The 20,834-nt window shown below is 44.7% G+C and overlaps 2 protein-coding genes and 1 pseudogene across 3 annotated transcripts; 2 read left to right on the top strand and 1 right to left on the bottom strand.

Annotated features, from left to right (window-relative positions):
• The first annotated feature begins 328 nt into the window (after positions 1-328).
• Positions 329-1,548, top strand: LOC120055581 (annotated as a pseudogene).
• Positions 1,549-1,973: 425 nt separating this feature from the next.
• Positions 1,974-12,672, top strand: gpaa1 (glycosylphosphatidylinositol anchor attachment 1). Of its 2 annotated transcripts, XM_039004029.1 has the most exons (13): positions 1,974-2,086; positions 2,424-2,533; positions 2,877-3,056; positions 3,286-3,397; positions 3,562-3,709; positions 3,794-3,895; positions 4,197-4,393; positions 8,381-8,577; positions 8,705-8,858; positions 10,125-10,196; positions 10,377-10,573; positions 11,455-11,625; positions 11,898-12,672. In XM_039004029.1, the coding sequence occupies exons 2-13, from the start codon at positions 2,460-2,462 to the stop codon at positions 12,139-12,141; spliced, it is 1,848 nt and encodes a 615-aa protein (XP_038859957.1). In that variant the 5' UTR covers positions 1,974-2,086; positions 2,424-2,459; the 3' UTR covers positions 12,142-12,672. The 2 variants fall into 2 exon arrangements, with proteins under 2 accessions (XP_038859957.1, XP_038859958.1); XM_039004030.1 differs by lacking the exons at positions 1,974-2,086; positions 2,424-2,533; positions 2,877-3,056 and having other exon boundaries at positions 3,384-3,457.
• Positions 12,669-20,834, bottom strand: LOC120055955 (ranBP-type and C3HC4-type zinc finger-containing protein 1-like). Its single transcript, XM_039004031.1, has 8 exons — positions 20,595-20,834; positions 20,340-20,438; positions 20,080-20,221; positions 19,892-19,982; positions 19,505-19,787; positions 13,850-13,969; positions 13,567-13,677; positions 12,669-13,479 (listed from the first exon to the last, which is right to left on the bottom strand). Exons 1-6 carry the CDS (start codon positions 20,620-20,622, stop codon positions 13,884-13,886), a joined length of 729 nt encoding a protein of 242 aa, XP_038859959.1. The 5' UTR covers positions 20,623-20,834; the 3' UTR covers positions 12,669-13,479; positions 13,567-13,677; positions 13,850-13,883.

Genomic DNA, 20,834 nt, shown 5'->3' with positions numbered 1-20,834 from the left:
ACAGATTATACCAACGGTTTATTCCGTTACCTCTTGCAACGGAAGCGTTTACTGTTTAAGAGTCAAACTGAAGCAAACAGAGCAAAATGAACGAACTCGAATTTGTCCAAAAGAAACTCTCGTTTTCCGTTTGGATTAAACGTTGTAAAACATTCTGCAACAGAATCGGCGCAATGAATACATCCTAAATCCTAAATCTCTTGGCGAGGTCGCCAAATCGTCTTTGGTTTTGAATCCCTAAAACCACCATATCTACTCATGGGCGTGTGGGTAATGTCGTCTATAACACACGTGCGTAGTTGTCGTACTCCAGTTCAAACATTCAAAGATGGCAGGCCTGGAATTATTGTCCGACCAAGGATATCGTCTAGATGGAAGAAAAGCTACTGAGCTGCGCAAAGTACACGCTCGTATCGGTTTATTTTCCCAAGCTGACGGGTCTGCATACATAGAACAGGGAAATACCAAAGCGCTGGCAGTTGTGTATGGCCCTCATGAAGTAAGTTTATTGCTAAACTAGCAAGATGGATAGATATCTAGCTAACGTTAGTTAGATAACAAATAATATCTCCATGACCGCGCTGTCATCAACTGCCAGTACAGTATGGCCACCTTCAGCACAGCTGAGAGGAAGAGGAGACCCCACGGGGACCGCAAATCCACAGAGATGAGCCTTCACCTCAAGCAGACGTTTGAGGCAGCGGTGTTGACTAATCTGTACCTACGCTCTCAAATAGACATTTATGTCAAGGTATCAGCTATTTCAGATCTGAATTAATTATGAAATGGGTTGTGGTGGAATCTGCACTATTCTTAAAATGGGGAATGAAAGTGGTTGTATATCCAGTCTTTGGGATTTGGAACCAATTTTAAGTTTTACTCAGTTTCATGTTCTCAGGGGAGTATTCATTAGTAGTTCGGAGTTTTTCTTCTGTTGCGAAATGTTTTGCAACGGAAACTAACACCAAACTGAACAAAACGGGAAGGGACCAACCTAAATGTGTCCAATAGAAACACTCACTTTTGCAACGGAATCCGACTAATGAATGGTGTAGAGGTTTCTTCGTCAAATTGAACACTTAGACATGGGGCTTAAAGTCAACCTGACTTGAATTGAAACACTTCACTCTCTTCCTTCTCAGATCTTAGTCAGACGGTGGGAACTACAGTGCGTGTGTGAACGCTGGCACTGATCGACGCGGGTATCCCCATGCGTGACTACGTGTGCGCCTGCACTGCAGGCTTTGTGGACGAGACGGCGTTAGCAGACCTGTGCCATGCTGACGAGAGTGGAGGGGCACATCACTGGCCTTGGCATTGCTGCCCCGTGGTGAGCACATCGCCCTGCTACAGATGGACGCCTGACTCCACCAGGACCACCTAGAGACACTGATGGAGGCGGCCATGACGGCTTGTAAGGGCGCCAGCAGTGTTGGATGAGGTGGTGAGATGGCATCTTCAAGAGGTGTCTGCACTGACCGGAGAGTGATGTGGTGTAGCTTGGACTTTGTGGTAGATTGGCCTATAGTGAATGGCCAGGGGAGGTGGAGGGAGGAGTAGATAGAGGATTAATGTTGTCTTTTTTTATTGTACACTTGTGCTCTGCTTTTGTATGAAATGCCTTATAAACAATGACATTTAAACCCATTGATGTGTCTTGAGTAATCCGAGATGATTTGTGGACAGAGGGAGCTATAGATGTATGTCTACATCGGAATCTGGGATTGGATAAATCAATCAATCAGCAAAAATAAAACCGTTTGAGTGTCGCGTCACATGGGGGTGTATTCATTAGTCGAATTCTGGTGCAAAACGTCTGCCAACAGGATCTGACTAATAAATACACCCCTGAATTAGTTCTCTGAATGTATTTAGGTAATTCATTTTCCAAACCAACAGGGAGAGCCAGTCACAAATCCAATGAGGTAATCTCTGTTTTTATTATTTCTTGGCTAAAGCGGAAGTTGGTCCGTCGCACAATAGTCCGATAAGAATCAAGGAAAAAAGACCGGTGGAAAATCTATAGCAGTAAAGTACAGGCTAGCTACACCTGTAAAATCTTGGGCCTTTCCCTTGTGCCCGAAAGGTAGGCTCTTTTTAACTACACATTTTGTAAAGGTATTGGATAAATACATTGGTTAGTTTAAAATAACAGTTGCGGATATTTGCGCGTGCAACGTTGCTGGTTCTCTGCTGCTTAGTTAGGCAACTAACGTTAGTTAGCTAGCTAACTAGCTAGCTAACATCTGCTAATCGATAATAATGGACCATATTCTTTAGCACTGTTTTTTTTATTTATTATAAAGGTTAGCAGTTAGCTAGCTAGATTAACACTATAGATGCCTACAATGGCGCGAGGGGATGACTAAAAGCTACATTCATATTGAATATTATTGACTGGGGCTTTGTTTGCAATGGTCCAGCTGAGCCAGTCTGAGAGGTAACAACGCAACAACAACATGGGACTGCTGTCTGACCCAAACCGAAGGCGAGCCCTGACCAAACTTCTCACCCGTCTCAATGCACCAATCTGGTGAGTCCTTCCTGGCAGAATATCAATGGTAGAATATTGAAGAATTTGCTGGGGAAGTGGAATGGGACAGGGATGCACCTTGTACTACTTGTACCCTTTTATTTGACTAGGCAAGTCCGTTAAGAACAAATTCTTATTTCAATGACAGCCTAGGAACAGTGGGTTAACTGCCTTGTTCAGGGGCAGAACAACAGATTTTTACCATGTCACCTCGGGGATTTGACCTAGCAACCTTCCAGTTAATAGTCCAACGCTCTAACCACTAGGCTACCTGCCTCCCCATCCTACCTCCTAACTGTGTATGAGCCAAATGCTTTAAAATGATATAAAGATGTCTCCCCAGTGTTATGTGCTACCTGGCGGGTGTGGCATGGTTCATGGGCTTGGCCTTTGAGCCGTTCACCCTGCGCACCTACATGTCAGAGAACGCCATGGGCTCCACCATGGTGGAGGAACGCTTCCCAGCAGGTGAGAGGGCTCTGGCCACCGGTAGGGAGTTTGCTGCTCACAAGAAGAAAGTAGGGTGAGTCAAACTAATAAGCCTTCCCCCTATAGCCATCACTAGTGTCAGGAGCTTCTCTTGTTCATGTGACCAGGAAAAAAACTTGCCCCTAGCTATCACTAACCCCTACTTTGGGATTCAGTGCTTATCCTACGTATCACAAATCCAGCTATAATAATGATAACCACTCCCACAATATTCCTTCTGTGTTTCACTTCTTTTCTTCTCCCTTCCTCACTTCTCTCTGTAGTGGGATGCCGGTGGATTGGCTGGTGAAGACCATGCAGTCTCGAGGGCTGGAAGTGTTCACTCAGAGCTTCACCCGCAAGCTTCCCTTCCCAGATGAAAACAAAGAGAGATATGTGCGTGTGGGCTGAGACAAAGATGTCTACATATTAAACATAAGCTCCTATTTAATCTTGGTGCGCACACACACTCTCAGACACATTCCTCCTCTGTATCTTGACACAGGCTTTAATTTCTTCTCTTTCTCTCACTGATCCTTATCACGGTTTGTCTCGGTCAGATGGTGCGGGGCACTAACGTGTATGGGATCCTGCGGGCCCCCAGAGCCCCTCGTACTGAAGCCCTGGTGCTGAGTGCCCCCTGTAGTGAGGGAAACAATAACAACCAGGCAGTGGGCCTTCTGCTGGGCCTCGCCCAGTACTTCAGGAGTAAGCATACTACTATTACTAACATTCACACACAGACCATTTCCAAAGGTTAAATTCATCTGTCAATGATTGGTCTCTTCTTAGGTCAGATCCACTGGGCTAAGGACATTATCTTCCTGGTGAATGAACATGACCTGATCGGCATGCAGGCCTGGCTGGAGGGATACCACCACACCAACACCACTGGTCAGTACTCCTTACCTGCATCTCTGTAATAATGTAACCCTTTAATGCACCAGTTTTAGAGACACCATTATAGACTGTATGTATTATCAATGTCTCTATACCAGGGCTCTTTAATCCTGTTCCTGGAGAGCTACTGTCCTGTAGGTTTTCCCTCCATTTCTAATCTAGCACACCGGATTCTAATAATTAGCTGGTTGATAAACTGAATCAGGTTAGTTACAGCTGTCCAGGAACAGGGTTTGAAAGCCCTGTTCTATACCATCAACCCTGCCACCACTGTGCCTCCTGCTGGATCCCCCAGGTGGTGACTGGTCTCCACTGCAGGGAAGAGGTGGCTCCATCCAGGCAGCTCTGTCTTTGGAGCTGAGCAGTGATGTCATCACCAGTCTGGACCTGGTTCTGGAGGGGCTCAACGGACAGCTGCCAAACCTGGACCTGGCCAACCTCTTCTACGCCTTCTGCCAGAAGATAGGGGTCCTGTGTACCATCCAGGGCAAGGTAGGGAAGAAGTCCAAATGCCAACACTTACTTGAGTAAGTAATTATTATTATTATTTTTTTTTTAAATTTTCACCTTTATTTAACCAGGTAGTCTAGTTGAGAACAAGTTCTCATTTGCAACTGCGACCTGGCCAAGATAAAGCAAAGCAGTTCGACACATACAACAACACAGTTACACATGGAATAAACAAACATACAGTCAATAATACAGTAGAAAAAGTATATTTACAGTATGTGAAAATGAGGTAGGATAAGGGAGGTAAGGCAATAAATAGGCCATGGTGGCGAAGTAATTACAATATAGCAATTAAACACTGGAATGGTAGACGTGCAGAAAATTAATGTGCGAGTAGAGATACTGGGGTGCAAAGGAGCAAGATGAATAAATACAGTATGGGGACGAGGTAGTTGGATAGGCTATTTACAGGTAGAGCAGCTCACAGATCACTCCGACAGCTGGTGCTTAAAGCTAGTGAGGGAGATATGAGTTTCCAGCCTCAGTGTTTTTTGCAGTTCGTTCCAGTCGTTGGCAGCAGTGAACTGGAAGGAAAGGCGGCCAAAGGAAGAATTGGCTTTGGGGGATGACCAGTGAGATATACCTGCTGGAGCGCATGCTACGGGTGGGTGCTGCTATGGTGACCAGTGAGCTAAGGCGGGGCTTTACCTAGCAGAGACTTGTAGATGACCTGGAGCCAGTGGGTTTGGCGACGAGTACGAAGCGAGGGCCAGCCAACGAGAGCGTACAGGTCACAGTGGTGCGTAGTATATGGGGCTTTGGTGACGAAACGGATGGCACTGTGATAGACTGCATCCAATTTGTTGAGTAGAGTGTTGGAGGCTATTTTGTAAATGACATCGTTGAGGATCGGTAGGATGGTCAGTTTTACGAGAGAATGTTTGGCAGCATGAGTGAAGAATGCTTTTTTTGCGAAGTAGGAAGACGATTCTAGATTTGCTTTTGGATTGGCGATGCTTAATGTGAGTCTGGAAGGAGAGTTTACAGTGTAACCAGACACCTAGGTATTTGTAGTTGTCCACAAGTCAGAACCGTCCAGAGTAGTGATGCTGGACAGGCGGGCAGGTGCGGGCAGCGATCGGTTGAAGAGCATGCATTTAGTTTTACTTGCATTTAAGAGCAGTTGGATGCCACGGATGGAGAGTTGTATGGCATTGAAGCTCGTCTGGAGGTTAGTTAACACAGTGTCCAAAGAAGGGCCAGAGGCATACAGAATGGTGTCGTCTGTGTAGAGGTGGATCAGAGAATCACCAGCAGCAAGAGCCACATCATTGATGTATACAGAGAAGAGAGTCGGCCCGAGAATTGAACCCTGTGGCACCTCCATAGAGATTTGACACAATGAACTCTAGCAGAGAAGAAGTTGGTAAACCAGGCGAGGCAGTCATTTGAGAAACCAAGGCTGTTGAGTCTGCCGATAAGAATGTGGTGATTGACAGTCGAAAGCCTTGGCCAGGTCGATGAATACGGCTGCACAGTAATGTCTCTTATTGATGGCGGTTATGATATTGTTTAGGACTTTGAGCGTGGCTGAGGTGCACCCATGACCAGCTCTGAAACCAGAATGCATAGTGGAGAAGGTACGGTGGGATTCGAAATGGTCGGTAATCTGTTTGTTAACTTGGCTTTCAAAGACCTTAGAAAGGCAGGGTAGGATAGATATAGGTCTGTAGCAGTTTGGGTCTAGAGTGTCTCCCCCTTTGAAGAGGGGGATGACCGCGGCATCTTTCCAATCTTTGGGAATTTCAGATGATACGAAAGAGAGGTTGAACAGGCTAGTAATAGGGGTTGCAACAATTGCGGCGGATAATTTTAGAAAGAGAGGGTCCAGATTGTTTAGCCCGGCTGATTTGTAGGGGTCCAGATTTTGCAGCTCTTTCAGAACATCAGCTATCTGGATTTGGGTGAAGGAGAAATGGGGAGGCTTGGGCGAGTTGCTGTGGAGGGCTGTTGGTAGGGGTAGCCAGGTGGAAAGCATGGCCAGCCGTAGAAAAATGCTTATTGAAATTCTCAATTATAGTTGATTTATCGGTGGTGACAGTGTTTCCTAGCCTCAGTGCAGTGGGCAGCTGGGAGGAGGTGCTCTTTTTCTCCATGGACTTTAGTGTCCCAGAACTTTTTTGAGTTTGTGCTACTGGATGCAAATTTCTGCTTGAAAAAGCTAGCCTTAGCTTTCCTAACTGCCTGTGTATATTGGTTCCTAACTTCCCTGAAAAGTTGCATATCACGGGGGCTGTTCGATGCTAATGCAGAACGCCACAGGATGTTTTTGTGCTGGTCAAGGGCAGTCCGGTCTGGAGAGAACCAAGGGCTATTCCTGTTCCTGGTTAAAAAAAAATTGAATGGGGCATGCTTATTTAAGATGGTGAGGAAAGCACTTTTAAAGAATAACCAGGCATCCTCTACTGACGGGATGAGGTCAATATCCTTCCAGGATACCCAGGCCAGGTCGATTAGAAAGGCCTGCTCGCTGAAGTGTTGAAGGGAGCGTTTGACAGTGATGAGGGGTGGTCGTTTGACCGCAGACCCATTACGGATACAGGCAGTGATCGCTGAGATCTTGGTTGAAAACAGCAGAGGTGTATTTGGAGGGCAAGTTGGTTAGGATGATGTCTATGAGGATGCCCGTGTTTACGGATTTGGGGTTGTACCTAGTTGGTTCATTGATAATTTGTGTGCGATTGAGGTCATCAAGCTTAGATTGTAGGATGGCCGGAGTGTTAAGCATGTCCCAGTTTAGGTCACCTAGCAGCACAAGCTCGGAAGATAGATGGGTTGCAATCAATTCACATATGGTGTCCAGGGCACAGCTGGGGGCAGAGGGTGGTCTATAGCAAGCGGCAACGGTGAGAGACTTGTTTCTGGAAAGGTGGATTTTTAAAAGTACAAGCTCGAATTGTTTTGGTACAGACCTGGATAGTAAGACAGAACTCTGCAGGCTATCTCTGCAGTAGATTGCAACACCGCCCCCTTTGGCAGTTCTATCTTGTCGGAAAATGTTATAGTTAGGGATGGAAATGTCAGGGTTTTTGGTGGTCTTCCTAAACCAGGATTCAGACACGGCTAGGACATCCGGGTTGGCAGAGTGTGCTAAAGCAGTGAATAAAATAAACTTAGGGAGGAGGCTTCTAATGTTAACATGCATGAAACCAAGGCTTTTACGGTTACAGAAGTCAACAAATGAGAGCACCTGGGGAGTAGGGGTGGAGCTAGGCACTGCAGGACCTGGATTAACCTCTACTTCACCAGAGGAACAGAGGAGGAGTAGGATAAGGGTACAGCTAAAGGCTATCAGAACTGGTCGTCTAGTATGTTCGGAACAGAGAGTAAAAGGAGCAGGTTTCTGGGTGCGATAGAATAGATTCAAGGCATAATGTACAGACAAAGGTATGGTAGGATGTGAGTACATTGGAGGTAAACCTAGGCATTGAGTAATGGTGAAAGAGATATTGTCTCTAGAGACGTTTAAACCAGGTGATGTCACCGCATATGTGGGAGGTGGAACTAAATGGTTGGTTAAAGCATATTGAGCAGGGCTAGAGGCTCTACAGTGAAATAAGACAATACTCACTAACCAGGACAGTAATGGACAAGGCATATTGATATTAGGGAGAGTCATGCATAGCCATGTGATCATAGGGGTCCAGTGAGTGGTTGGGCTGGCTGGAGACACGGCGATTCAGACAGCTAGCAGGCCGGGGCTAGCAAGCTAGCAGAAGGGCCTTAGAGGGACGTCTCGACGGAGGAAAGTCTGTTTTAGCCTCCGCGTGCGGTGAAGTTATTTGATGTAGTTGCAGAAAGTACATACTGTAAATTTGTAATGCTTTCAGAGAGGTCTAATAATAGAACACCATAGATGTTTTGTCATGTGCATTCCTCTATGCCAGGTAAGGAGAAGCCAGTAATGACATGATGTAATAACATGTTTAATTGCCTGATTGTCATGCTGACTGTCCTCTCTCCATCCAGCTCCAGAGGAACGACTGGGACACTACATCGGGCTACAGCCACGCGGCCCAGACCATGATGTTGATGGTGCTGAAGCAGGCCAGTGGGCGACCCTGGGGGGATCACGGCCTGTTCCTCAGATACCACATAGAGGCCGCCTCCATCAGGGGCATCAACAGCTTCAGACAGTACAAGACAGACACCACCACCATCGGCAGGTCAGCTGCTGATGTTCAAGCTACAATTTAGATGATCAGAAAGCCTTCAAATGCAACTCTTGTCGTTTCTATGGAGACATTTTCACAGTGAAAATTACATGGAAATTAACCTGTGTGTGTCCCTCAGGCTCCTGGAGGGGATGTACCGGAAGCTGAACAACCTCCTGGAGCGTCTGCACCAGTCCTACTTCTTCTACCTCATGCCCTCGCTCTCTCGCTTCGTCTCCATTGGTTACTACATGCCCGCCTTCGGCCTGTTGGCTGTCATTCTGCTGTTGCGCGTATCCTTCCACCTCTGGGACAATAGGGGATTCTATTTTTATTTAACCGTTTTTTAACCAGGTAGTCCCATTAAGGTCAGAATACCTTTTTCCCAAGGGAGACCTGTCCAAGAGAGCTGGAGGGTTGAGATGCACTTGTGTGGGAATTACAGTTGAAGTCGGAAGTTTACATACATTTAGGTTGGAGTCATTAAAACTCGTTTTTCAACCACTCCACAAATTTCTTGTTAACAAACTATAGTTTTGGCAAGTTGGTTAGGACATCTACTTTGTGCATGACACAAGTAATTTTTCCAACAATTGTTTACAGACAGATTATTTCACTTATAACTCACTGTATCACAATTCCAGTGGGTCAGAAGTTAGCATACACTAAGTTGACTGTGCCTTTAAACAGCTTGGAAAATTCCAGAAAATGTCATGGCTTTAGAAGCTTCTGATGGGCTAATTGACATCATTTGAGTCAATTGGAGGTGTACCTGTGGATGTATTTCAAGGCCTACCTTCAAACTCCGTGCCTCTTTGCTTGACATCATGGGAAAATCAAAATAAATCAATCCCAGAACAAAAGCCAGACTATGGTTTGCAACTGCACATAGGGACAAAGATCATACTTTTTGGAGAAATGTTCTCTGGTCTGATGAAACAAAAGTAGAACTGTTTGGCCAAAAATAAATAATTCTCTCTACTATTATTCTGACATTTCACATTCTTAAAATAAAGTGGTGATCCTAACTGACCTAAAACAGGGAATTTTTACTAGGATTAAATGTCAGGAGATGTCAACTGAGTTTAAATGTATTTGGCTAAGGTGTATGTAAACTTCCGACTTCAACTGTAAATGGACAGAAAGGATATTCATTTTGGTCCATTCTATATTAGTAAATGAATTAGGTTAGTCAAAAGGCCTAATGGGGGTTAATGATATGTTTGCGTAGTTAAGCTGAATGTTCAACTTCATTAAAGATGGAATCCGCAGTAGGGGAAACAGTGCCACTATCCGCCCTAATGCCGTTATCGATTTCGTTTTTTTTGACGAAGCGTGGGTGAGGAGTGTTGCACAATGTGGTAAAAAAAAATGGCAGTACATTCTGCTGTTCTAGCGCACGTGCAATGATGTCCATGGGGCAAACGGACGTGGCAGTTTCACCGTTAAGGATTCCAGCTTTAAGTCGTGATGAGATTGCTCTGAATGAGGCTGTGTATATCTCGATGATGGTTTAATACACTGGTGCATATCAGTATTGTCCTTAATGGCAGTAACAGGCCTTAGACCTGTGGGTACAGCTAGGTGCTTCTCCACCAGGAACAGAGGATGGGGTGGCTGGGGGAGTGCAGGTCAGTCATGGAGTAGTAAACAAGCTATGTGTATGTGTGTGTGTGTGTGTGTGTGTGCACCTCTGGTATGTAATGTGTAACTATAGTATCTACCTTTTTACATCTCTAGAGGTCAACAACCTATTGGTCTATGTCAGTATAATTGACTTTTTCCTCCTGTCTCCCTCTGTCCTCCATCAGCCCTCCAGCCCAGGGGTCCTGTCTATCCTGACTCCAGTAGTGATCAGTCACATGACAGGGGTGGCTCTGTACACCCTCCCTATCCTCTCTCAGGAGATGGCTGTGCAACACTTCCCTGTGTCTGAGACGGAAGCTGTGGTCCTCACTGCTATAGCTATCTACACCGCAGGGCTGGCCCTGCCACACAACACACACAGGTACACACACCCTCTTATCTTTCTCACATATACACACACTCAAAGAAAACATAAGATGGCTGATGCAGGTTCTCACACACTAAATATGCATACAATATGCCAGGTTTGCCCCGTGATCACACACACACCTTGACGATACTGTGGCTGCAGTAAATTATTTTATTTCACCATGTCCCCCTCTGTAACTAGTGTTGTTTACGCCTTGCGCTAACGTGCGTTTCATGATCTGATCAATATCATCTAATCAAGGCAGGGCTCTACAGTGCTAGCATTTTACATGCATATGCGCCTAAATATTTTGCTGTGTGCGACCTGGAATTGTAATTTAGGCGCACAAGTGCTGATTAATGATTACTTTACTGTAAAACAGCCCCTGAGCGCAGATTCATGACTGTCATGCTTGCACCATTTCAGCAAAGAAAAACGGCTTGGTACCTCAAATATTTGTAATTGTGCTCCTAAATGTCTGTGTGCTCACATGCTCCTTGTAACAAAGGTCTGTGTAAAATGTCTCTTATCCGTCCACATTGTGACCAGATTATCTAGTGCCTCCCTGTATGCAAATTTATTTTAGATATTCTTTCAAAATAATATTAATACATTTATTATAAATGAAATTGTGATACCTGTCAATGATTTTAGAGGTTGATATGAATTTTAAATGGCTTGACCATCCAGATGTTTACACTTCAATGATATCCAGACACAATGCATGCCTGACAACCGATGGAGGTGCTCAGGAAGATCTGATCACAATCAAATGTCTTTTAATCGTTTACACCTGTCTGAAAATGTGGTCACAAAATGTGAACAAGATCAGGACAAAGGGCACATGTTAGCATCAGGAATAAATGGGGCTTTTATCTCTCTTTCTCCCCCAGGCTTCTGCAAGGAGAGGGTACAGAGGAGGGCTGGAGAGTGCTGAAGCTGGTGGCTCTCCTCTACCTGGCTGTGTTACTGGGCTGCACTGCCCTTATCAACTTCTCCCTGGGCTTCATCTTGGCTCTATCCCTGGTGCCCATCGCTGCCTTCATCACACCACATACACCCAAGTAATACTCTCAACACTCTCACCCACCCACAACTTTCTCCCGGTGTTGGGTGATTTATTATAGAAGTAATAATTCTCAATGTGATGTTGCACTCTCTAGTTTAATGTCTGAGCGCACAGTGCAGTGTTAGTTCCATTGTCCCTGTGTGTGAGCCTGTGTGTGAGGATAGTGTGTGTAATGGTTCCCTCAACCTCTTGTCCACTGTCTTGAGTGCTGTATTAATGTTTCTTCTTCCAGGGCTCGGTAATAACGACTTTACCCTCTCTCCCCAGGGCTCTATCTGCAGCCATCATGGTGCTCCTGAGCCCCGGCTGCACTCTGCTCTACTGCGTCTTCCTCTTCCAGGAGCTGCAGGAGACCCCCGTCTCCCTGCAAGATGGTTGGATGCTCTTCCTGTCCGTCATCTCCCAGGGCATCCTGGACCACGCCCTCTACGGCTCATTGGTCTATCCGCTCCTGGCTCTGCTGATCTACCCCTGTTGGTTGCTGCTCTGGAACATTCTCTTCTGGAAGTAAACAACAGGTAACTGGGGGAAGACTGGTCCCAGACCTGCCTTTATATGGGAACTATCTATCCTGAGAGGTGAAACTGCTCCTAAACCTGCCTTTATGGAATAAAGGTGTTTCCCCAAGGAGTAGGCCGACTGACTTGCCTGGAAGGAATAGGAAGTTGGCGGGGGGAGTGGTTAAGTGTATTGGGTTGGGCTTGTCTGGCGGAATTACAACTAAAAGGTTGTATTGGGTTCAGGGCTTGTGTGCATGGGATTGGTTTATGGTACCTGAAAGAATAAATAATGCACTGTTTTTTGGTTATATTATTGGGCCTGAGTGAATATTTTAAGGGATGAAACTGAACAAAAGAAAATGTTAAAGAAGCAGTATCCTTAAGCCAACCTCTTGGCAACTGAAGCCCTCCAGAAAATGTCCATAATCTACTATATGAACTAAGAATTGTCTTTAAATAAAACATTTTTATATACTTTATTTGAACCATGTGTACAGACACTCATTTATAAATGCTCAAATAAAAACTTAACTCAAACTTGATCAACGTATGTTTATTCAGCTAACACCATTTTATACAGTTATGTTTGACAAAACATAACATTCCGTCACTAACACAGTTCAGACAGAGAAACTTATGACAAATAGGTGAAACACATCGACATTAATATCACCAAACATTCTTATAAAAATAAAATCACTTTAAAACCCTGTCACTCCCACAGACTTGCCTCATAGCAACTAATTCCTCTCATCCCATCAAACCAAATGGCACCAACCAATGACCAGCAAGACCTGGGCCTGTATTCACAATGCATCTCAGAACAGGAGTACTGATCTAGGATCAGGTCCTCCATGTCTATATAATTATGATCTAAAATACATCTGATCCTAGACCAGCACACCTACTCTGAGTTGGAATACAGGCCCTGGTTTTAAACTGCACTTTCAATACTCAAACGTATCCCAGTTGGCCAACTTCAAAATATACCACATTCTCTCATCTGAGATATCAGGTAGAGAGATAAGGGAAGCACCACCCACCCCTCTGGAATGTGTAAATGTAAACTAAATAAATAGTCTGCCACAAGGCAAAGGTTGCTGACTGCCATCATGTCCAGAGGAGAGTCAAAAGCCAGCTCCCATTGACTATACAGGTAGTTCCTTTTGTGAGCCACTGCAAGTGGAGCTCCATGTCTGTGCTACAGCGTCCATATACCTCTAGTGTTTGTCAGTAGTGGGTTTTTACCTAAGAATCAGTAAGTTGGTGTCAGTTGTATGGTATAGGTTGCGAGGCAGTCAACTGATCAATGCACCAATCTCCCCCTGCTCCACTCTTCTTCCTTTCTCCTTTAATACAGACAGGGAATAAAGACAATATTGTAGTTTAGAATGCAGGTGATGTGTTCTGTCTACTCTATGCCATAGATACAGTACCTGTTGTATGAGGCGGTGCTCCTCTGAGTCAGGTCTGGCTGTACTGCAGATCTCACAGCCTGGTCGGGAAGGATTGTTGATAAAGGTGCAGGAGGGACAAACCCATTCTGTCTGCGTGTCAGACGTATAGAGCAGTGACGTTCAGTATACTAGCTATATGGAATATTAGGTTTCTATCAGGGAAAGAGAAAGTATGTCCTCAACTATCATCTTGCGTAAAACAATGAAATGGTGTTTGAAGCCAACAGCCGATCACAAAAATATGAAAACATTGGGTTTGTACCTGTGTTTTACTGGCTTTGCAGGGTTGATCAGGTTTATTGTTGATCTGCAGAGTCTCCCAAGTTGAGGGCCTCTCTGATCTCGCTCATACCCAGCCTGTCAGCCGTACGTCCGGTGCTCCCTACAGTCAATCACAACAATGGTAAATGAGTGATCAGTCCCCTTTTATAATAAAGCATCGCATGCAACTATATTTGCATACTGGCATACAGTTGAGCAGACACGTTTTTAGGATTTCCACACATGCAAGGGTCTGAAAAAATAAATGGGCCTTTTATAAACACATTTCATGCAATTCTATGTCCTTTACATGATAGACATTAGCATAATATTTTTTAATAAATACCACACAAATAGCCTAATGCCGCCTACTGTGCAACTCGCTATTCTGGTAGGATGCAATTTTGGAACTTTATATATACTTTCGTATTTATAATTTGTTTTATTATTATTGTATATCAGTGTTATTTATTAATCTAAACCAGTTCTTTAACCCTCTAGGGAGCTACCCTCCTGTAGGCTCTCTTTTCAACCCCAGTTGTAACTGACCTGATTCAGCTTATCAACCAGCTAATTATTAGAATCAGGTGCGCTAGATTAGGGTTGGAGAAAATAAAAATGAACTAAGCCTACAGCCCTGATCTAGAGTCTAAAGGAGGGTTCTACTAAGCCAACATATGGAATTGTTTTAAGATGGTCATACCAAGGATAATTTAGATATTTGATTTAGAATTTTAGGACCCCTTTAGGTATGAAATATATTTTTAAATGATTTAATGAAACACTGAATTTGGCCTTACTGCTATAAGCCCATAGAAATACATTGAATAACATATTCATACATGGAAAAACAGTTCCAAAGAAAATCTAAAAGGAAGTTTGTTTTGAAGTGTCTGCCCTATATCTGAGAGATCTAAGATCAGGAAACTATCATTTTTATTGGACAAGTATTTAACCTCTTTTTTTGGCACTTTTGAATACATTTTTTATTTCACCTTTATTTAACCAGGTAGGCCAGTTAAGAACAAGTTCTCATTTACAACTGCGACCTGGCCAAGATGAAGCAAAATGTTAAAGCCTTGAGTCTTCTTGGGTATGACGCTACAAGCTTGGCACACCAGTATTTGGGGAGTTTCTCCAATTTTTCTCTGCAGATCCTCTCAAGCTCTGTCAGGTTGGATGGGGAGCGTCGCTACAGTGCCTTGCAAAAGTATTCATCCTCCTTGGTGTTTTTCCTATTTTGTTGCGTTACAACCTGTAACTTAAATAGATTTCATGTAAATCGACATACACAAAAATAGTCCAAATTGGTGGTGATATGAAGAAAAAAAATATTTCAAAAATGTCTAAAAAAAAATTGAAAAAACGTAAAGTGGTGTTTGTATTCACCCCCTTTGCTATGATGAAGCCCCTAAATAAGATCTGGTGCAACCAATTACCTTCAGAAGTCACATAATTAGTTAAATAAAGTCCACCTGTGTGCAATCTAAATGTCACAAGATCTGTCATATGATCTCAGTGTATATATATACACCTGTTCTGAAAGGCCCCAGAGTCTGCAACACCACTAAGCAAGGGGTACCACCAAGCTAGCGGCACCATGAAGACATCCAAACAGGTCAGGGACAAAGTTGTGGAGAAGTACAGATCAGGGTTGGGTTATAAAAAAAATCTGAAACTTTGAACATCCCACGGAGCACCATTTAAATCCATTATTTAAAAAATGGAAAGAATATGGCACCACGACAAACCTGCCAAGAGAGGGCCGCCCACCAAAACTCACGGACCAGGCAAGGAGGGCATTAATCAAAGAGGCAACAAAGAGACCAAAGATAACCCTGAAGGAGCTGCAAAGCTCCACAGCGGAGATTGGAGTATCTGTCCATAGGACCACTTTAAGCCGTACTCTCCACAGAGCTGGGCTTTACGGAAGAGTGGCCAAAAAAAAAGCTTAAAGAAAAAGATAAGCAACCGCGTTTGGTGTTCGCCAAAAGGCATGTGGGAGACTCCCCAAACATATAGAAGAAGGTACTCTGGTCAGATGAGACAAATGGAGCTTTTTGGCCATCAAGGAAACCGCTATGTCTGGCGCAAACCCAGCACCTCACCCCGAGAACACCATCCCCACAGTGAAGCATGGTGGTGGCAGCATCATGCTGTGGGGATGTTTTTCCATCGGCAGGGACTGGGAAACTGGTCAGAATTGAAGGAATGAGATCTTCCAGAGATTTGAGACTGGGACGGAGGTTCACCTTCCAGCAGGACAATGACCCTAAGCATACTGCTAAAGCAACACTCGAGTGGTTTAAGGGGAAACATTTAGGATTCCAATGTCTTGTAATGGCCTAGTCAAAGCCCAGACCTCAATCCAATTGAGAATCTGTGGTATGACTTAAAGATTGCTGTACACCAGCGGAACCCATCCAACTTGAAGGAGCTGGAGCAGTTTTGCCTTGAAGAATGTGCAAAAATCCCAGTGGCTAGATGTGCCAAGCTTATAGAGACACACCCCAACAGACATGCAGCTGTAATTGCTGCAAAAGGTGGCTCTACAAAGTATTGACTTTTGGGGGTGAATAGTTATGCACGCTCAAGTTATGTTTTTTTGTCGTCTTGTTTGTTTCACAAATAATATTTTGCATCTTCAAAGTGGTAGGCATGTTGTGTAAATCAAATCATACATACCCCCCCCAAAACTCAATTTTAATTCCAGGTTGTAAGGCAACAAAATAGGAAACATGCCAAGGGGGGTGAATACTTTCGCAAGCCAATGTATTTTCAGGTCTCCCCAGAGATGTTCGATCGAGTTCAAGTCCGGGCTCTGGCCGGGCCACTCAAGGACATTCAGAGACTTGTCCGAAAGCCACTCTTGCGTTGTGTTTGCTGTGTGTTTAGGGCCGTTGTCCTGTTGGAAGGTGAACCTTCGCTCCAGTCTGAGGTCCTGAGCGCTCTGGAGCAGGTTTTCATCAAGGATCTCTCTGTACTTTGCTCCGTTCATCTTTCCCTCGATCCTGACTAGTCTTCCAGTCCCTTGGCGCTGAAAAACATCGTCAAAGAATGATGCTGCCACGACTATGCTTCACCGTAGGGATGGTGCCAGGTTTCCTCCAGGTGTGACACTTGGTATTCAGGCCAAAGAGTTCAATCTTTTTTCTCATGGTCTGAGAGTCCTTTAGGTTGTTTTTAGCAAACTCCAAGCGGGCTGTGTGGTGCCTTTTACTGAGTGGCTTCCGTCTGGTCACGCCACCATAAAGGCCTGATTGGTGGAGTGCTGCAGAGATGGTTGTCCTTCTGGAAGGTTCTCCCATCTCCACAGACAAACTCTGGCGCTCTGTCAGAAGGACCATCTCCCCCGATTGGTCAGTTTGGCCGGGCGGCCAGCTCTAGAAAGATTTTTGGTCGTTCCAAACTTCTTCCATTTGAGAATGATGGAGGCCATTGTGTTCTTGGGGACCTTAATGCTGCAGAAATGTTTTGGTTCCCTTCCACAATCCTGTCTCAGAGCTCTACAGGCAATTCCTTCAACCTCATGAGTTGGTTTTTGCTCTGACATGCACTGTCAACTGTGGAACCTTATAAAGACAGGTGTGTGCCTTTCCAAATCATGTCCAATCAATCTGAAATGGTCCAGACAGTGTGGTGAAGAAGGCGCAACAGCGTCTCTTCTACATCAGGAGGCTGAAGAAATTCGACTTGGCCCCTAAGACCCACAAACTTTTACAGATGCACAATTGAGAGCATCCTGTCGGGCTGTATCATCACCTGGTACGGCAACCGCACAAGACCACCAAGACTCTTCCTACAGCTGGCCGCCCAGTCAAACTGAGCAATCGGGGGAGAAGGGCCTTGGTCAGGGAGGTGACCAAGAACCCGATGGTCACTCTGACAGAGCTCCAGAGTGCCTCTGTGAAGATGGGATAACTTTCCAGCAGCACTGCACCAATCAGGCCTTGATGGTGGAGTGGCCAGACGGAAGCCACGCCTCAGTAAAAGGCACATGACAGCCTACTTGGAGTTTGCCAAAAGGACACTGCCAAAACTCTCAGACCATGAGAAACAAGATTCTCTGGTCTGATGAAACCAAGATTGAACTCTTTGGCTTGCATGCCAAGCGTCACGTCAGGAGGAAACCTGGAACCATCTCTACGGTGAAGCAGGGTGGTGGCAGCATCATGCTGTGGGGATGTTTTTCAGTGGCAGGGACTGGGAGACTAGTCAGGATCGAGGGAAAGATGAATGGAGCAAAGCACAGAGAGATCCTTGATGAAAATCTGCTCCAGGGCCTCAGACTGGGGCGAAGGTTCACCTTCCATTAGGACAACGACCCCAAGCACACAGCCAAGACAACGCAAGACGCTTCGGGACAAGTCTCTGAATGTCCTTGAGTGGTCCACAATAAATGTGAAAGAAATTCTAAACCTCTTTTTGCTTTGTCATTATGGGGTATTGTGTGTTGATTAAGAAAAAAAGAAAAAGAAATTTTACAGTAAGGCTGTAATGTAACAAAATGTGTAAAAAGTCAAGGTCTGAATACTTTCCAAATGCACTGTACTTTTGGTCATGAAGTGTATTTTTATTTTATTTTTGTATAATCCAGTAGTCTATGCATAAAATGCCCTGATGCATTTGGTGCTCAAATCTCTGACAGATGAAACATAAGGTACACAATTATTGTTTTAGGAATGTAAAAACCAATAAAAAAAAAAAAATTGGATATAAAATGTTGCATATGCTACAATTCGAAACATAAGGAATAGTGTTTTTGTCATTTGTTATAGGCTGCTTTTAAGGACATTAAATGTGGCTCATTTGGCCAATATCACTAATTTATTGATGTACGCTGGCTGCATGGGTGGATGCCTTTTTATTTATTTTATTTAACCAGGTAGGCTAGTTGAGAACAAGTTCTCATTTGCAACTGCGACCTGGCCAAGATGAAGCAAAGCAGTTCGACACATACAACAACACAGTTACACATGGAATAAACAAACATACAATCAATAATACAGTAGAAAAATCTATAAACAGCATGTGCAAATGAGGTAGGATAAGAGGCAATAAATAGGCCATGCTGGCGAAGTAATTACAATATAGCAATTAAACACTGGAATGGTAGTAGCCTTAATAGGTTACTCACCCATTGCATATGGGATGACAGGCACATTTCTCCAATGTCTGAATTGTAAATATTTCCTAACAGAAACCGCAACCAACCATATAAATATAATCCATAGATGCCAGTTGCCATTTAAAATCAGGACTGGCAGCCATTGCTAGTGTACCCATGAGTTTAACAGTCAAAGTGCCAGGGTAAGAGGTTCCAAAATCCTTCTATGGATCATATCTATGGCCACAATGCAACAAGCTGTTCTATATTTGGTGCGTGTGCTGCCCAAATTGTGGCCTTCCCGAGTAAGTACGTGTAATAAAACTTAATCCACTGCTATTTTTTTTAAGCCATTTATCCTCTGTAGCTAAATTATGCTCTCTGGTGTAGTATTTATTATTATTTTATTTATGTCTGTTCAGACGAGTAATATCATTTTTATAGCCTAATTTTGGCAAAATTATTTCAATTTACTTCTCGCGGCTATTAGTATGTGCACTGCTGTGTGTGTGGGTGCGTCTGTCTCTGTGGGTGTGTGCACAAACTTACCCTGGGAGTTGTGGCTTAGCCTGGAGGGCAGGGTGCTGTAGCCCCTCCAGTCCTGGGACGTAGAGCCGTTGCTGGTAGGCGGTGGGGTGAGGAGGGCGCCCTCCTGGTCCTGCTGGAACAGCTGACGGTTGAGGTGGGCATGGCGGGCTGAGATCAGGTAGAGGTAGGCCATGTCCCCATCCCTCTGGACCCCATACGAGGCCAGGGACCTGGGCTCTGTGCACAAACACTGCCCTATCACCCAGCGCTGCACGTGAGGGTGGAAGCCATACTCCAGAAACACCTGATAGAAATGCACAGACAGAGAAGAGAGATTTGTGAACATTTACATTTGCCAATATAGCCCAAGTACTCAAGCAAACAGAAGACCACAGAAGTTTTTCTGACCTGCTGCTTGAGTGCTGCGACGGTCATGTGTGGGAAAACTTTCACTGTGACGCAACAGGAAGAGGAAATGTCCTCCACTGCCACAGACAAACTGCAATACAGACATGGCACCGTTAACACAAATGCTCCTTGTTCTGTTGGACAACTTATCTTAATTCCCCCCTAAACTGCCTGTTACTTCTTCTCACCGTATCTCTCCTTCTGCGTAACTCTTCTCAGACAGTTGGATGGTGAGCACCGCCTTCTGGTGAGCCAGAGCAGACGCATGCTGAGCAGCAGCCTGGCTGTCGCCTGCTTCGATTGCCCGGGCAAGCTCCAGGCGCAGCTCCTCTTCAGAGAGAGAACAGGTTAAATTACTAATACTATACAAAAATGCATAAATGTACTGTATGTTGCCATGCAAGTATGGTAGAAAAAGAGAGAGTGGAGGAAGCATGAGTGCACTTACCAGTGAGTGGTAAGGAGGCTGTGCTGCGCTGTTCTAGAGCTACTGCAGCGGTGTGCTTCTGTCGGTCATCCAGAGGATGTGGGGAACTATTTGCAGCAACTACAGTGAAAGAGAAAGAACGGTCAATTGTGAGAGAGCATTCTATTGTATTAGCCACAGTATGGGGTTCTAGGAGGAGACTTCTAAGACACAACAAGACAGGAATGCAGCTAAACAAGCAAACTAGAATAGAGAAAGACTGCCATGCCCGCTGACCTCTGTGTGCCTCTCTTAGGGATGACATCAACACTGTGGCCCACTGCTCAGCCTCCAGATCGCAGCAGAAGTTGAAGCGGATGCAGTCGTGAGGGGGCGTTGCCAAATGAATCTCGTGAAGGCGTGGAGACTTCACCTCATACTGCACAGAGCGCAAGTCAAACTCTGCAATGAACTGTGAAAAAAAAAAATAGTTTGGACACACCTACTCATTCAAGGGGTTTTCTTTAATTAGACTAT

The sequence above is a fragment of the Salvelinus namaycush genome, chromosome 11, assembly GCF_016432855.1.
Source record: "Salvelinus namaycush isolate Seneca chromosome 11, SaNama_1.0, whole genome shotgun sequence".
NCBI lineage: Eukaryota > Metazoa > Chordata > Actinopteri > Salmoniformes > Salmonidae > Salvelinus > Salvelinus namaycush.
Note: the sequence above shows the minus strand (reverse complement) of the source record. Positions and strands in the feature narration are given on the sequence as shown.

What these genes read in the sequence shown, in the direction of transcription:
- gpaa1 (XM_039004029.1), top strand. Translation starts at nt 2,460, where the DNA reads ATGGGACTGCTGTCTGACCCAAACCGAAGGCGAGCCCTGACCAAACTT. An exon ending in CCTCGCCCAGTACTTCAGGA is followed by an intron (nt 3,710 to 3,793) that starts GTAAGCATACTA and finishes GTCTCTTCTTAG; the next exon opens with GTCAGATCCACTGGGCTAAG. An exon ending in GGGTGGCTGGGGGAGTGCAG is followed by an intron (nt 10,197 to 10,376) that starts GTCAGTCATGGA and finishes GTCCTCCATCAG; the next exon opens with CCCTCCAGCCCAGGGGTCCT.
- LOC120055955 (XM_039004031.1), bottom strand. Translation starts at nt 20,622, where the DNA reads ATGTCATCCCTAAGAGAGGCACACAGAG. An exon ending in TACGCAGAAGGAGAGATACG is followed by an intron (nt 19,983 to 20,079) that starts GTGAGAAGAAGT and finishes TCTGTATTGCAG; the next exon opens with TTTGTCTGTGGCAGTGGAGG. An exon ending in TCGCAGCACTCAAGCAGCAG is followed by an intron (nt 19,788 to 19,891) that starts GTCAGAAAAACT and finishes CATTTCTATCAG; the next exon opens with GTGTTTCTGGAGTATGGCTT.